Below are 16,728 nucleotides of genomic sequence, written 5' to 3'. Positions count from 1 at the left end.
GCATACAGACTATTCATTTTCTGGACAGTTTTCCATCTTCATGTATATATCTTTTGAATGTGGATGAGAGTTAGGCTTTGAAGATTAAAATGCTCAGTAACATTTTCTTTAAGAAGCAAGTATGGATCCTTAAAGTTTTAATTCTTGATGTATTTCCATTTTCCTTCTTCCTAAGCTCAGGGTGAGTGTCTATGGCCAATTCTAAATTAGAGCCTGAGGCTATGAACAATGAAGTCCTGACAGTTCTGTTCCGGTCTTTAAACCTCATTGCTCTGAAGGCAGATTCACTCTTTCTTTTTCCCTGTCCTCTCTTCATTTCCTTGAACTTTACTGGAGTGCTTTAAAACTATTTTAATCCAAAGAAGCCATCAAAATGAACAGTTGTATGGTATCAGGGAAATTAAAAATTTGTGTGATATAGTTAACATTTTCTTATTTATAAAAGGTCATCACCATTGAATGCCTATAAAATTCTTATTAATGTTTTCTATTGACAATTGGCTTTGTTTATGTTTCAAGAGAGCAGAGCTGTGTCCTCAGTCTTTCTCCACATATGAATCAAATCTAACTGGGGAGTCTGCGGAATAGTCAAGTGGAATCCAGAGCCTCTTATAAGAAAAAAATAAATAAAAAATCAGAGATTCTGGAGATTTTGGCTAACAAAAGACTTGCTGTTATGTTACAGAAGTCTTTGCAAAGTAGGAAGTTGCAAGTCCCCATCTACGTTACTTCAAAGACAAGGGGCTATACCCTAATGGGTATGGTACAAATTACTACTTTTTATTAAATGCTTAAACTCCTAATACATTCTCAAAAAATTAATGTCGCTAATAGAGCTATATATATAATGCAGATAGATAAAACGAATCTAAAATAGATGACAGAAAATGAGAAAAAGTATTGTTGGAAAGGAAGGGATAACCAGAGATATATTAATATTAAAGATACATTTTCTTCATTTGGGAAAATGGAGCACAATCTCCATAACACCATTACCATCACAGAACTTTATAGCATGCTTCAATCTTGCTTTACCATTTATGTATAGCTAAGACCAGGATCTGTAGAAATATACTAACAAGAGCACCCAAACTAAGTAAATGAAAAAGTGATAGGAATGTGTTTAGGGAGGCTTTAAAAACAGACTAACCTCCAGAGAACATCCTTTGGTAACGCCAACGTAATCAGGACTACTGAGTATGTTGTATGGAGTTCTTGAAATTTCAATATCTTTGAGGCAGCCAGAATATTTCTTCACATTTACTTCTGGCCTATTGAACAGTCAAATGGAAAACAAAAGCAACGTCATGAGTGTGATGGCAGCAAAGTCTCTGACGATGGGAGGAGGTCATATGGAGCAAAGTGGCACATAGCTCGGTCCATGTCTATCAAACTGCTCATGTGCACATGTACCTAGCACACACCATGCTTTCCAATATCTGCTGGTTGACCACTCTGCAGAAGAAGTCTTGTTGTAGTTCTTATTCTCTTTAAAATAATTTCTCATAGTATTCCATACAAAGTATAGAAATTAATTGATTTATTGTCTTCATGTGCATAATGAAGTGTTTCTTTTTTTCCATTAAAGAGAAGAAAATTATGAATAATCAAACTACATACAAAAACATTTTTTAAAATTTACTTCAAATTTAGGGAAAAATAGCTGGAAACATTAATTTTGAAAAAAAAATTCTCTTAGTGAGATTTTGGAGAAGGCAGTTAAAGAATAATGTACATTTTTTAAAAAAAGCTTTTAAGTAAAGCAAAGCCTAGAAACATTCTTCTGGGTTATGTAGCCTAAAAAATAGATATTTAAAAATTAAGTTTACAAATCGACCCCAAAGTTTATATTCTATATTGGAGCAATAATGAAACAAAGCAACTAAATGTAAAAAAAAAAATACATTATTTTTTCCTATAGGTTGGGAAGTGGCTTCTATACTCACACTAAACTTGAATGTTTACTTTCTGCTTACTGCTCTTTCAAACAAAGCCAACCTGCCAGAAGATTGGAAAATGAACCCTTTGCCTTTGAGAACAGCATGTTGCTCTGAGTTACTATGTGACATTATATAAGTGATCTGACTTCTCCAGGATTCAGTGCACTTAGATATGAAGTGGGCATGATAATAATAATGGTAGTACCTGCATTTATCATGTTGTGAAATTTGGATAGGTCAAAAAAAGAGCACAGCACATGTAAGTGCTCAATAAACATAAACTAGCAGTATGTCCATGGTGCTGACCCCTCCTGAGTCTAAAACAGTGCTGTCCAACAGAAATTTCTGTGATGATGAACACATTCTGTTCTGCACTAAGTCATGTGTTACTAGCCACTTGTGGCTACTGGGACTTGCAAGGTAGCTTGTGCCAATAGGAACTGCATATTGATTGTTATTTGTTTTTAACTGAAAGTTAAATAGCCAATAGGGCTAGTGACAATTATGCTGAACAGTGAAGGTACATAGAGGTAAACATGCGATTTTTCCTTATGTAGTGTTAATATCTTGAAAAGTGTCCAGTCCACACCAATATTGTGCTTGATAGGGTAATGATTAATTCTCTCCTTACAGTCCCCTGATGCCAAGTTTTTCTTTTTCATCTTAATAAAAAACACACGGCATGAGGAAAAACAGGTGGGAAAGCAAATTAGAACCTGGCAGTGTGTATTAGGTGATTTATTTCATGTCAGGTATTTATTCAGTCCCCCACCCCCAGCCCTCTCTCGCTCTGGAACTTTTCCTTTGATCATTTCCTTACGTTCTCAAGGTCTCCTCCTCCTGTTCTTTCAGTTAGTAGTTCTGAAGAACATGCCTAACTGGAAGGTAAGTATTGAGCTAAGATTCTTCTTGTAAAAAGCAGAGGGGATAAGTGAATTTCATTTGCAGTGTTCATTTGCTTCCAAATTTTCCTTTAGGGGAAGAAAGATTTATCACAGTTTTCTCAGAAGTCTTGTCAATAAAGTACATTTGTCCTACAAGTTCATTGTTTCATGGAAATATAAAGTACCATTTCCAAATACAATGACTTAGCAAGCTGAATGTTCTGAAAATCATGAGGGGTAAGTAATGACACATGGAGATCAGATTCTTAATGGTAACCATAGGTCTCTGTTTCCTGAGGGTCATCACTCAAGGGCAAATTTCAAAGCTGCACAGTACCATTCCAGAGTTTTATTAACATATATTTCAATTGGAAGCCAGACTTTGCCTTTTATCCATCTCAACAAACATATAGCATGACTAGTCTCATAACAGTATCATGATAAAACAACTGTTTCATTTTTCCCCCCCACTTTCTGATATTAAGTCTGGCTTTGCTTTAAAAATTTCTTGGATCCGTTAGACTTCATTATCTCCTATCCAGAAATTTGGCATAGTTAGGCTCTTCAATGCTAAAATACCACACATCAGCTCTAGCCAGAGTGTGCCAACCCTGCACATCTCTGGGGTTGATGACTCATCTACAAAGGCTGCTAATTCCTGCTAATGCCTGTCTGTAAGTAAGAATTAATGCACCTGAGAAGATAGGGGGACCATTCGAAAACTTCTTCACTGTTAATTCAAACAGTTGTTTTAAACAGTATTTCCAGAGATTCCTTTCACTTGGCTCCATAGCTAATTCTAAAAAAACACAGCAACTATGTAAGCAGCTTTGCTAAGAGGTGCAAAGGCCCAGTGGATATTTGTATAATTGCAGGCCTGCAAAAAGCAACCAGGCAGTGATAAGCATTTGGGAGCACTGTTAGACTGTTCAGTAGACAGCCTGGCACCAGGGAAGCCAGAGTCTGGAGAATCAAGAGACCTCTTTGCTCTGTCCCCCTGGAACTAGATTGTGCCCATACACTTGAGCAGTGGTACTTGGAGCATGTGCTACTGGTCAGGAGTGGAGCACTGCACAGTTGGTTGAACAAGTAAGCAGAGCAAATCTGTCGTCGCTGGTGAAATATCTCAAATTGCAGCTCAACTAATGGTGGGGAAGCAGCAGCATCTTTGTAAGCGAAGGGCAGCATGAGAGCTCTCTCAGAATGCATTATTTGCTCATGAAATGTACTATGAATAAAGCTGCGCAGGTGTGGCTCTGCTTCTGCACTGCTGCTTTATCTAAGAAGCCATATTTAGCCAACCCATGCATTTGAAGGAGGCATGCATAAATTTAAATTTTACCTTGCTTTCATACTAAGTAAAGGGGAGAGAGAGAGAGAAAAAAAAAAACAATTTACTTATAATTGCATTTTCATTTAGCAAAACAATAAACTTTTACCATAAATCTTCTTTTAAAAAAACTCATCTCACAGAGAAGAAATTCAAAAACCTGACAGAATAGAAAATAGATATGTGCCCTTGACTGAAGTGAAATTAGAATTCAAAGATGACCAGTTTCTACACTTTTCTCTTGAATCATTTTTAGTTTGAAATATGAATTTAAAGTACTTATTCCATCAATATGATAAATGGGAAAATGCACAAACATTGTGTTTATGAGAAGCTTATGAATACTGCTCTCAAATAACTTGAGCTTAACAAAATATATAAAAATAATTTAAGTCAACCACATAGTCTGCACTTTATCATGATGAGATATGTCTGTATACATAAAAACAGGTAATTATGAATGCTTGGTTCCTTTGTCAATCACAAATATACATCTAAAGATTATTCTGAAATAATATACCATAGTACGATAATATTATAATTATAAATGCTATACTGAGAAAATTAAAAAAAAAAATCTCAGCAGAGCAGATTCAATGAACATGTAGTCTCCAAAACAACTAAGACAAAATCTCTTCTGTATGAAATTACATATCCATGGTTGTAGATCATTCCTAAAAATCACCACTAGAATAAATGAAGATAGATATGGATAGCCTTATTTTGAATGCACTCAGTAGAATATAGCTAATGAGTTTACAAAGTAAGACTTACATTTGAACAACTGTTGAATCCTTAGTATTTAATAAGGTGGCTGGCACATAGTAGATGCTCAACTAATGTGTGTTGAATACTTGTTTCCAAACTGGATGTCCAAGTATAACTGTGTCTCTATATAGATGCATTTGATTTGCAATGATTTTTCTAACCTGAAGCTTTAAATCTATATTCCTAACACAAATAAGTACTTTATAATGTAGATGAATGTTGATTTGCACCAAGAAGCTTATCAACTCAGACTGCTAAAAGACTAGTAATTAGATAATGTCTGGTCTACGAGTTTTGATTCAGGAGAAAAACCTTTCAATTTGCATGCTACTGATGTAAAAAAGGAGACTAAAGTTTCACTGCTACATTAGGAAATAAAAAGATAACTGACACCACACTTTTCCACTATAGTATTATGAAATTTCTCCAAATGTAATTTGTCTTTGTGGAGTAGGAACACCTAGATAGAACTTTTATACCCATTAAAAACTATCAAACTAAACACAATACTCTGTATGTAGTAAACTCTAATGATTTATCCAAATCAACTCGTTCCCTTCTAATCAAATTCATTTCACATTTATTAAGGACCAAATCCTTTATATTGTATTTCTTATGTTTTATAATAAGCATGGCATTGACATTATGGTACAGAAGATTTCTGACTTTTTTTAGTTATTTTTTTGAACTGTCTAAACTATGAGCTAAAGATGTTTCCCCACTCTGCTCACTAAAAAGCATATGTGAAAAATGATGAAAATATTGGCATGAGCATGGGAAAAACTAATACAGTTTTGTATTAGGCATATGGGAAAGCTCCAATATGCCATTATAATGCTAATGCTTAGGTTATACCCACAGTATAACCTAAATAAAATAGGTTATACCCACAGTATCCTGGAACACTGACTAACTTCCAGAACAGTAAGCAATGTCAGAGTGCCATTACCTCCAGCGAATGTGCAAGAAGAACAGCAATTACAAGACCCACATTTGACGCTGGCTTCTACCTTTAATTACTTTCATAATTCTTTTCAGCAGGTGCATATAAGGGAAGCAGTGATTCTAATCCATCTCCTCAACAAAGATGTCAAACTAATCCTTTGATTTCTAAATCCTGGTGTTGTTCTAACATGCAAAATGATTTTTTTTTTAATTAGACCTTTTCTGCTGCTAAAGGTTATATGGCATTCCTATTGTAATTAAACTTCAGAACTCTAGTGATCAGAATGACCATTTAATTAAAACTTAATCCTTCTTTTTAAATATATGCTAAATTACCTCAAGTTTCTCAGGGTTGGCAGGCCACCAAAATATATTTTGTCATCTGCTTTCAAATCAAGACCAAAGTTGTTTCCAGAAGATGAAGTTGCTATGTTCTCCTCCTGGTTAGTATCTATATCTACAATGGATATGTTGGCTGTAAAGGAAATAGGAAGTTTAATTGGAGCAAATCAATCACACCTATATCATCACTGATACTTCAAGATAAATTTAGTTTAATTCTGAAATTAACATTGACTTTATCAAGTGCTTCTACTATATTTAACCATTTATTAATTGAAGACACAACAGTAACACCAATAGAATAATTACTGACCTTTCCACACAAGGGAGCATGAAAATAATGGCTTGAACATTAAAAAGGCACATCAATAAAAATAAAAGAGAGAAGTTTAGCTTGACGACAAAGAACCAGTTGCTATAGTTTTCCATAATATAGGTCAGTAGTCAGAAAATAAATTAGGATGGTGAAGTGCTAAGATGAATGTTAATTAGAAATTAATTTCTAATATTTATTAGAAATATGTTGTGGCTCTTTCTGTAAATGTCAGTGTTCGAAAAACTATTGAAATTTAGAGCCATCTGCAAAGTGGTATGCTCTTGTGTAATATGGTTGTGCATGGAAATGTTGAGATGAGGATCTTTGGTCTTGCAAGACAGTGGGACCCATGTCCATGCTAAATCATGTTTTAGACTTGAAAGCTGAATGTTGTGAGTGAGGGATAGCCCTCAGGCTTAATGCTTTTCTCTTAGGTCTCTCAAGGTATTACTCATGTGATGAAGATAAGAATTCAGAATTAGGATAAAGGAAAGAAGAGTCATTCCTCTGCTTAGACTGCATTGTTTAGCAATGGAAATTCTTTATCATTGATTTTCCTCCCTCATTTGTAAGAGTCAAGCTAGGATTTTTCTGAATTATGTGCTTTCTCACCACACTATTTACTTCAACCTCTTCACTCAGTTTGGATCCTTGCTGTACATTCAGTTCATTAACATGATAGATTTCACTTCTTTGTCTATGCCTGATGCAGAATCTGAATTATCCCAAGGTTGAACATGGACACTTTAACCAGTTGGTTATAATGGAATTTCTAAATGTTAATTCTTTGGATTGTAGTTTCTTGGATGTTCCTGGTTCAAATATATTTGATAAATACTGGGTAAAACAAAGTTAAACATATATCTTAACTTTACAGTTATTTTAACATACTAATGTGCAGTGCAATACTTCATAAGAGCAACATAGACTAAGAAGTATTTGACTCTTATTATTTCCTCTCAACTCACATCTTTTAGAATTGATATCATTGGTAACCATAAAAATATTAAATTCTAAATTCTATTGTAGCTGATAGTGCTACCATTCCCAAGGGATGTATCTTCAATAAAATCAAACACAATTGCCACATAAAAAATGACTCAAATCAATTTCTCAAAACTATTGGTTCCTCAAATTCTCAAAACAGACTTCTATAAAAACAAACAAAACAACTAAAAAGAACAATTATCCTATTAAAAATAGCAAGGGGAGATTTTATAATTTAATCATGTTCATAAACTTTAATTTTGTACAAATATTTAATTACTTTAATATATATAATTAGTTTTTCATACATATATCTTTTAAATTAGACTGGTGGGTAAAAGAAAATAGATTTATAAAACTGTTTCCTAGACTCCTTCATACATATTCCTTTTTATCTAGATCACAAAGAAGTTTTTATATGGTGCTGTTGACTGGAACATGAAAATCGTCTCTTTCTGCAGACTTGGTGGATATTTTAATGGTGTCTGTGAAATGAGATTCTGCCTCTATCACTGGCAAGCCAGGGACGGGAGGTAGTTTTCTTCCTTATCCTTGAGTGAATATATGCATTTTTAGAAATCATTCTAAGGAAAATTGATTAAAGAGCAGCAACACAATTCAATTGAAACTCACTGGCCCAGGAGTTCACTCCCGCAGGGAGGTGCAGGACAGCATATTTTTGTTAAGTTAGTGGGGGGCTTTATCCTATCCTTCATATGAGATAGTGACCAAAGTGGATTCCACCGGGAAATGCTAATATTTGCTTTTATTTCTTGTGCCATTTCCTTTCCTTACAGAATAGAAAAATAAGCTATTAACACCAAATTTCAGAGTTGATGAGTTCGGTCATCATTTTTATAGGTAAGCAGGGAAATAAGAGTTTTCATTAAATAACAGACACTTAGTAGGGGTTTAACAAGTAATTTTATGATCAGTGCTGAGTTGTTATAAGCTAATTATTTTTACTTTGGTAATTCTTTTTTTCTCTCTCTCTTAATTTATTGAAAACCTATATAATTGTTCTTAGCTTTGCTTCCATACCAATGCACATGGGGGATATGAGATTATTAGTGATTATGGTTCTACTGATTGACTCCCAGGAAGATGGGGAATGCCCCTGAAGGACTGTATTTGACTTTCAAGGAGGAATAGTTTTATAAGTTAGTTGAGAATAATTAATATAAAACAACTAATCTGGTCACTGAAAAGAAGCAATAATCCAAATTGCTAAAGCCTTATTTCAGTTCCTATCCCACTATGCTGTAGAGTATGATATTGCTAAAATCCTTGAGAACACTCCACTCCCTGACACCCCTCACCCCCTTTTCCAGACCCAGTGGAGTACTTTTGGTCCTCATCCTAATCTTTATGCAATATTTGATGCTACTAGCATTCTCAATATTTTGATGCTACAAGTATACCCCTTCCTTCTAGAAATTTCTTCTTTTGGTTCCCAGCATCTTACGCTCTCTAGCTTTTGTTCTCATTCTCCATCTCCTTCCCTATTTCTTTAAACATTTCTGAGATTTCCATGTTCCCTAATGCCCTTCCTTTTCTCACTTCTGTTTCATCCATCTGAGTAAATGCAAAGTTAACTCAGACTTAATGTGTTGATAACTTAAGAATATGACTGTACCTGATTTTTTCCTAAAAATACAGTTTCAACAGGGGAAGTAGTATTATTTGTGTTTTCCTTCAGTACTAAACATATTCCAAACCAAAATGATGATATTTTTACTCCCAAATACCTATTACCTATTTTACTTGGTGGCATTATGTCTCCCCCTTTCAGTCTCCTAAACTAGAAAAGTCACCCTACCCATCATTCACATCTAATCCATCAACATCCTTACTGATTTCTCCTTCTAAATAATGATATTTGTATAATTTTTAGAAACTTTTACCAAGATATAATCGACACCTTATACTTTGCCCATGATTAAAGTATGCAATCTAACAAGTTTTAAAATTCTTCATACCTATGGAACCCACCACTACAATAAAGAAAATGAACATATTCACAACCCAAATGTGTTCTGTTGCATTGTAACCCTCATTCCCAACCCTCCCTGCATGCCCTATCTATAGGTAGCCTCTATTTGCTTTGTGTGGCTATAGATCAGTTTTCATTGTCTATATCATTTTATATAAATGTGGGTTTTGTTTGCCTTATTTTACTCATTAATTATTTTTATATCAAACCATTTTGTATGTCTATTCATATTTTATGAACAAGTAGAATTCCATTGTATGGGCACATAACAATCCACGTATTTCCATTTGCCTACTGATGAATATTTGGTTTCTTTTCAGTTTGGGGACATAACAAATAAAGGTAATATGAACATCATGGCATAAGTCTTTGTATGGATATATGGTTTTAGGTGTTTTGAGTGAATGCCTGGGAATAGGAATGGCTGTTTCATAGGGTAGGGGAACCTACAACCTGTTAGCCAATGTTCCTGTGCCATTTTATATCTTTATCAGCAGTGTAGGAGGGTTTCAGTTATTCCACATCTTTGCCAGAACTAGTTATGATCAGTCTTTTAAATTTTAGATTTTTTTCTTTTGGTACCAGGAATTGAACTCAGGGGCATTCTCTACCACTGAGCCACATCCCCAGCCCTATTTTGTGTATTTATTTAGAGACACGGTCTCATTGTGGTACTTAGCATGTTGCTTTTGCTGAGGCTGGCTTTGAACTTGCAATCCCCCTGCATCAGTCTCCCGAGCCACTGGGATTACAGGCCTGTGCCACTACTCCCGACAAATTTTAGATATTTTTAATAACCATGCAGTGGTATCCTATTTTGGATTTATTTTGCATTTTCCTAACATTGAATCCTACCGTAACTCTTATTTCACTGTTTATTAAGTGTGATCTGTGAATACTGATATTGAAGTAAATAATTACATTCTTGTACTTTATTGAGATTTTAATTCCCAACTATAACTAGGAACTATTTCCTTATAACTTTTGTGTCTTTTTCTGTTTGAGCTTTAATGCTTTTATTTTTAATAGAAAAAATAATTTATGTTGCTAGAATAATAAAATGCTTTAAAAGTATCATGAAAATGAGGAACAACCAAAGGCAGGAGAAACCAGAAGTTTTCAACCTAATATGAGAATCTGAGTTCTGAACAACAGAAGTTTATAGGACACATTAAATCACATTAAATGTGATTTTTTTTGAGGGGCAACAGGGTTTGAACTCAGGAGCACTCGACCACTGAGTTACATCCCAGCACTATTTTGTATTTTATTTAGAGACAGAGTCTCACTGAGTTGCTTAGCACCTCGCTATTGCTGAGGCTGGCTTTGAACTCATGATCCTCCTGCCTCAGCCTCCCGAGCTGCTGAGATTACAAGTGCGCAGGCATGAGCCACTGCACCTAGCTTAATATGATATTTTTTTTAATGGTGATAATATAGAGATACATGAGAGCAGTTTATAGGATGATTCATGTCATCAAGACCTAAAATAAAAGTGAGAATGATTGCTTAGTGCGTTTGATAGTATTTAAGAATGCATACATCAATGTCAGTCTAGAGTTAATGTGAACAACATGATGGAGATATGTGAAAGAGAAGGTATCAGTTAATTGAGCCAAAGGAATCAAGCTAGAGAACAGGACTGAAGCAGAGGATACTATATGGAAAAGAAAAGACAGAGACCTTCAGATTTTTGGATCAGAGAGTAGAAACAATGTAGGTCTAGTGAAATCTGGAAAAATTGCACCAGTGGAGGAAAGAACTTTTCACTTTTCACATTGAGTTACAATAAACCAAAAACATATTTTAACTGCTTTCAAGTTTGTACAGTATTATAATTTGACCTTTGACTAACATTATTTAAGACTACAGGACTCTTGATCACTCACTTTATTGGACAGAGAGTCTACATATTTGACTGATTATAGAAACTGGTATTTCCAAGATTTATAGAAATTATTCTGCTAGGTAGTCAAATCATTCCATCATGATTTTTTTTTTGCATTCTAGATTTATTTTTTAACACATTATTATCTTTAGAGTTTATAGCACTAGGCAATTCAGCCAAGTGTTCCTGAGTTTTTCTTTTTTACCTTTCCCACAGTGTATATACGGACCTTTTCCTTTTTTCTTCAGACTATTATTCTTCTATCTCTTACCTTTCTCTAGTCTCCATTTATTTTCTACTTTTATAGTCAATGAAAAATTAGGGCATCTGGAGAGAATAATCTCAAAATCCCATCTCATAGCTACAAACTTATCTCTAACTTTACTTCTTATTTCATCTTGTCTCGGGGAGCAAAGGTTTCTTTCTGTCTCAGATTGAGCCCTCTCTTTCCACATGGGTGCAATGCTCCCAGGCTTTCTAAGGGCTTGCTCATGCTGTATTCATTATTTCTTTTGTATTTCTAATTGCTTCCTCTTCCTCTAATTGCTGCCTCTTTCTCCAATTGCATCCTTTGCAGCCTACAGACATGATCAAGAATCATTCATTCAATCTACTCCTCAAGCACTTATTGAGTAATTACTATGTTCTAAGAACTGATGGAGAAAAATAACATTTTTCTCACCTGTGATCCGATCCTTGCCTTCAAACTCCATATCCCCCCCTTTTTTTTTGCTATGACCTTTTCTTTCTTCTGGATTTTTGTGCCAAACTTTCTTCAGAATCAGTCTACACTTACGGTGTCTGCTTTCCCATAGTACTTTATGACCTAATACTCTGCTCTTGACTCTCACTGTGGCCACTCCACCATTTTTTCCAAAGCCCCCAGTGATGATGGATATCTTTTTAATATTTGTGTTTTCCAGGGCTTTGGGCCATTTTATTGTAGACATAACTGCTTGAATTTTTCTCATCACTATTCACAGGCAACTACTGAGATTTAATGATGATTCCTAGTTGTCTATCTCTTACAGAACTCTGTGATCCTCAGATACATATAACTAATTCCTGCCAATTACACATTTTCCCTAGGCTGCAGAAGGTACTAAAAGTACCTTGTGTACAGAATGTCCAAAATAGAACTCAGCATCTTTTCCAGAAAACCTGTTATTTTCCCTGTATTTAAAAGCTGCTTGAATAGCACTGACATAATCTTGTTATCTAAGGAAAAACAAAACAAAACAAAAAAGAAATCATTCTACACCTTTTTTTTTTTTTTAAGTTAGCCTCCACATGGCATATATCACAAAAGTCTTCAGTTTTAAGATACTTAATACCTTTCAACTCCATTCTTTCTTCTCCATTCTCACGGCCATTAACTTACTTTTCTTTTTTCTCACTGTCTACCTGGTTTACTGCATACTGCGGAAGCATCCTAAACTGTCAATAAAATATAAATCTGATGATGTTACTTCCTAGGACCCCTATAGTTCTGGAAAGCTAAACTCATTCACTTAGCTTACAAGGCCCTTTATGTACTGGCTTTGTTACCTCAGCTTTATCTGATAATTTTCTGCCAACATTCATCCATTGAGCCTAAGGATTCACTTACAGTCGCTAATTTGTTTCCCAAAATGTTTCACAAAATGCTAGTACTGCAGGAATGGATGTTTTTCTGTGATTAAGTGAGTTCGGGGAAAACTTGGTAAAATGAGTTAAACATTATTACTGAACAACTAAGCCAAGCCTGGAACATGCATCCATCATATGTGGGAGCAAGGTATTTGTCAGAATTCCAACAGAAGCTCAAAATTACTTTTTGTCTTAATAACACTCCAAGGAAGTGTAGCTGGGAAATGATATATTCTGCTCTCTGATGGTGACAGACCTTCCTGTAACTTTTTCACCACTCTGAAATGTCCTCATGTGCCTTTCATCCAGCTAACTCTTCAACTCCTGCTTGAGCTTCAGGGCCACTGCCAGGACGTGACCTCTCCTTTCCCTTAAACAATAATGTCTTCCCTTCCCTTAAACATTGACATCTTCTTATGACTATTAATCTGCTACATGCATCTCTATCAGCAATTAGAGCCATATAGCCTCTGACCACTGAATCTTGTCTAACTCACCCAGTAGACTGCAAGCTTGTTGAAGGAAAAGGCATGTTTTAGTATGTAGTGGGTAACTAGCAGAAATTTGTTAATTGCAGGAATTAATGATGATACAAAGTTAAATCTAAATTGTCATGCAATGTTACATGGACATCATCAAAATTAATTAAGTCTATTTATATTAACAAATAATAAATGCTTCATTTGCAAATATAGGTAATACCACAGTACACAGAATTCAGGGAATTATACCTAAATAGCAATAGCACCATGTTAAGAATAAAAAGACCTGGCTTCCTCCCTTGGTTGTGGGATCTTATGTACACATGACTGCAACCACGTATTAAGTTTGTGTATTTCCCTTTTTCCAGCAACAGAACAAAATACCTCCTTATGTTATCAAACAAAATAATGTTTGTGGAAGTGTTTTTAAAAGTCCCAGAACCATACAAATGTCATTTTATTGTTAATCAATTATTTACTCAAACACATACAGATCTTTTTGACATTTCTAAAGAGCAAAGACCTGGTAGCTATGCTCTTCCACCCCTACATGTTCTACTGCAGAATTCTTTAAAGGAAACATCTTGAAAAACTGAAAATAACAGAAAAGCACACAACATTTTTTCAAGCCTATTATGGGATATAATTTTACAAGTTGTAAGACAGTTTTATGCTTTCAAATTAAGCTCTCAGTTTCAAAAGAAAATGACAGGGAACCATTTGGCTCTTCAATCAGTCTTGTCTAATCCAAACTACCTATAGCAAAGCCAAAAAATGACTGTATCAATTTTTCCTCAGAACTTGTGAGTAACTGAAATTACACCCAGGGTCTTTCTCCTGATTAGGTTCATGGGTACTTTGGATGGCATGATTAAGGCCCATACTACATTATTACTATAAAAACTCACCTTGTTTTTGAATTCTTGACAGGGTGAATGATTTCCATCTCCCATCATTATGGTTTTGATTGCTGACAATGGAAGCCATTCCTGACCCCAGATCATAGCTGACTTTTATGTGGCCATCACTGAGCTCTACACTCATGAAATCTTTCTATTAATAGAGTAAAAAAAAATACATCAATGATTAGACACACAGAGAAACATATGGGTATTCACTTTTTTATGGCATTTATAATAGGGCCTTGTGGCTAAATTGCCCAATGTGTTGCTCGGTAACAGAAATACCCTTTGGAAATAGAACTCCTGTTAGTATTTTGTGAATTTTCGTGGATGTTATGTTATGGTGCAAATGATCCCAAATAAACTGCTAAGACGTATTCTATCATTATAGCACTACAAAGTGGGTTCCTTTGAAACATGTTAAGCAAACAAAAAGGTAGGTTCCCTGAAAAAATTTGCTAAGAAATATTGACCTGAAAAAGTAAGGGCAAAAAAATATTTAGAATCACCTTTCAACTTAGTTCTTTGGGGGAAAAAAAAGTAAGAAAATAGTTTTTCTGCTGTATAATTTTATACTGGGAAAATATTTACTGTCTGCTTCTCTTAAAGGATTATATAAGAAGTTATATTGAAAATAAATGACAATTAAATTGTATCCATAATTGAAGTTATCAATAAAAATATATAAGCATCATCTGCAGCACCCACCTTTGACTACCATATAGTCATCCCAGACTCCCCTTTTTATATTTTTAATTGTAGTTGGACACAATACCTTTATTTTATGTATTTTTATGTGGTGCTGAGGATCGAACCCAGTGCTATCCACATGGTAGTTGAGCACTCTACCGCTGAGCCATAACCCAAGCCCATCCCAGACTCTTTTAACAATAACTGGTGAATTTTACAAATAAGTGATAACTGTACTGGAATTCTACAAAAAGAAGCAAACACATTATCAATTATGAAAACTCTGACTGTGCATGTTTTCTTTACCAGGTCTCTTGTGGCAAGGTACATGAGGAGAGCACTTGATGAAAATGTCCGGAACTTGAACATGACAGTGGAGATGTTGGGGTACCAACGAATGGGGCGGCTGACCAATGCATAACCTTCTCCATCAAACTGAATAGTCCCTTCACTGTCTTCCACCTGAGGACTGAAAGGAGACATCTCATATGAATTAGACCTACTCCGTCCATCATTATTCGATGTATCCAACTGAGACTAGATTGTAAGCTATTGTAGAGCAGAAACTATGCCCAATATGTCTTCTATTCTTCTGCTTCTCACCACCTCTACTACTACCATTTTATAACAAAAAATAACCATCTTTCACCTGGACTTCATTAGGTGTTCAAAACTAGGTAATAATGGGTATTTCAAATTTTTTATGTTTAGATGATGCAATTGGTGAATAGTTATATTGGTGTTTAAACTTATCTTATTGCTAATTGTGAAAACTGGTAGTGTTTGGGGATAGGTTGAAATTCTATAATTAGACTTCCCAGATGCATAATGTAATGGACTAACAGACCCCTAATCTCTGAATATTCACCATCCAGTAGATTTTCTTAGAACAGATTAGATTTAAACAATGAAGGATGCCTGTATTTAATTGTTTATTTTTTTTAATCTGTGTCCTTCACTTGTAGTGAAGCTCTGTGAGACCATCTAGAATTTACAGGCCAGTCCTCATGTGATGGGATTCAACATCTATGTAGCATTTGGCTCAAAGAACCCAGTATGCATTTGTAGGGTAAAGAAGATTTTAGTATAGACAAGTTCTTCCAGAGAATACATGCTTAATCAGTATTGACTGAATAATTATACCTAAGTCTTATGGTGCAGTTTAATTTTCTTCAAATGATGTTATGTGTCTACCTATTTAATCACTATTGATATTGTGGGGATATTGTTTTAAACTTACAGTATCTGCATGTTAGGATATATTTAATCTCTGAAACTGGAGTGTTGTATCAGCTTGAGCATAGAAAGAGAGATTGAGAAATATTATTGTATCATCATTATAAAACAACAGGAGTCTAAAATACTATTTTTATGAAATCATGTTTAATGAGAAAATATATAGTGAACAAAAACTTAACGGGCTTGTGTAGAAAGAGCTGTTACATACTTAGCATTCTGTTCCTGGACTAGAGAGATAAAAGCACTAAAGATAAAGCAAAAGATACTTTTTCAATACTCATGAGAAATGCTAACTGGAAGACTGAGTAAATCAACCTCTTAGGAGTAGAACTGATAGTGAATAAATTGGCTATTATGTGGCCTTCCTTCATGATGATAATGAATGCATTACTT

The 16,728-nt window shown here is 34.8% G+C and overlaps 1 protein-coding gene across 8 annotated transcripts in view; it reads right to left on the bottom strand.

The window, feature by feature from the left end:
- The window catches only part of Lama2 (laminin subunit alpha 2), a 559,330-nt gene that overhangs the window by 33,855 nt on the left and 508,747 nt on the right, over positions 1-16,728 (bottom strand). For 6 of the 8 annotated variants that reach the window (XM_048798152.1, XM_048798128.1, XM_048798119.1 and 3 more), the window contains 5 exons: positions 15,403-15,565; positions 14,413-14,557; positions 6,204-6,342; positions 4,167-4,178; positions 1,151-1,271 (listed from right to left, as the gene is read on the bottom strand). In XM_048798152.1, coding sequence (XP_048654109.1) covers positions 1,151-1,271; positions 4,167-4,178; positions 6,204-6,342; positions 14,413-14,557; positions 15,403-15,565 — 580 coding nt within the window. The remainder of the gene's footprint in view (positions 1-1,150; positions 1,272-4,166; positions 4,179-6,203; positions 6,343-14,412; positions 14,558-15,402; positions 15,566-16,728) is intronic. The other 2 variants (XM_048798156.1, XM_048798133.1) reach the window with 1 other exon arrangement.

Source organism: Marmota marmota, unplaced genomic scaffold (assembly GCF_001458135.2).
Source record: "Marmota marmota marmota unplaced genomic scaffold, marMar, whole genome shotgun sequence".
NCBI classification, from domain to species: domain Eukaryota; kingdom Metazoa; phylum Chordata; class Mammalia; order Rodentia; family Sciuridae; genus Marmota; species Marmota marmota.
This window is presented reverse-complemented; position numbering and strand designations above follow the sequence as displayed.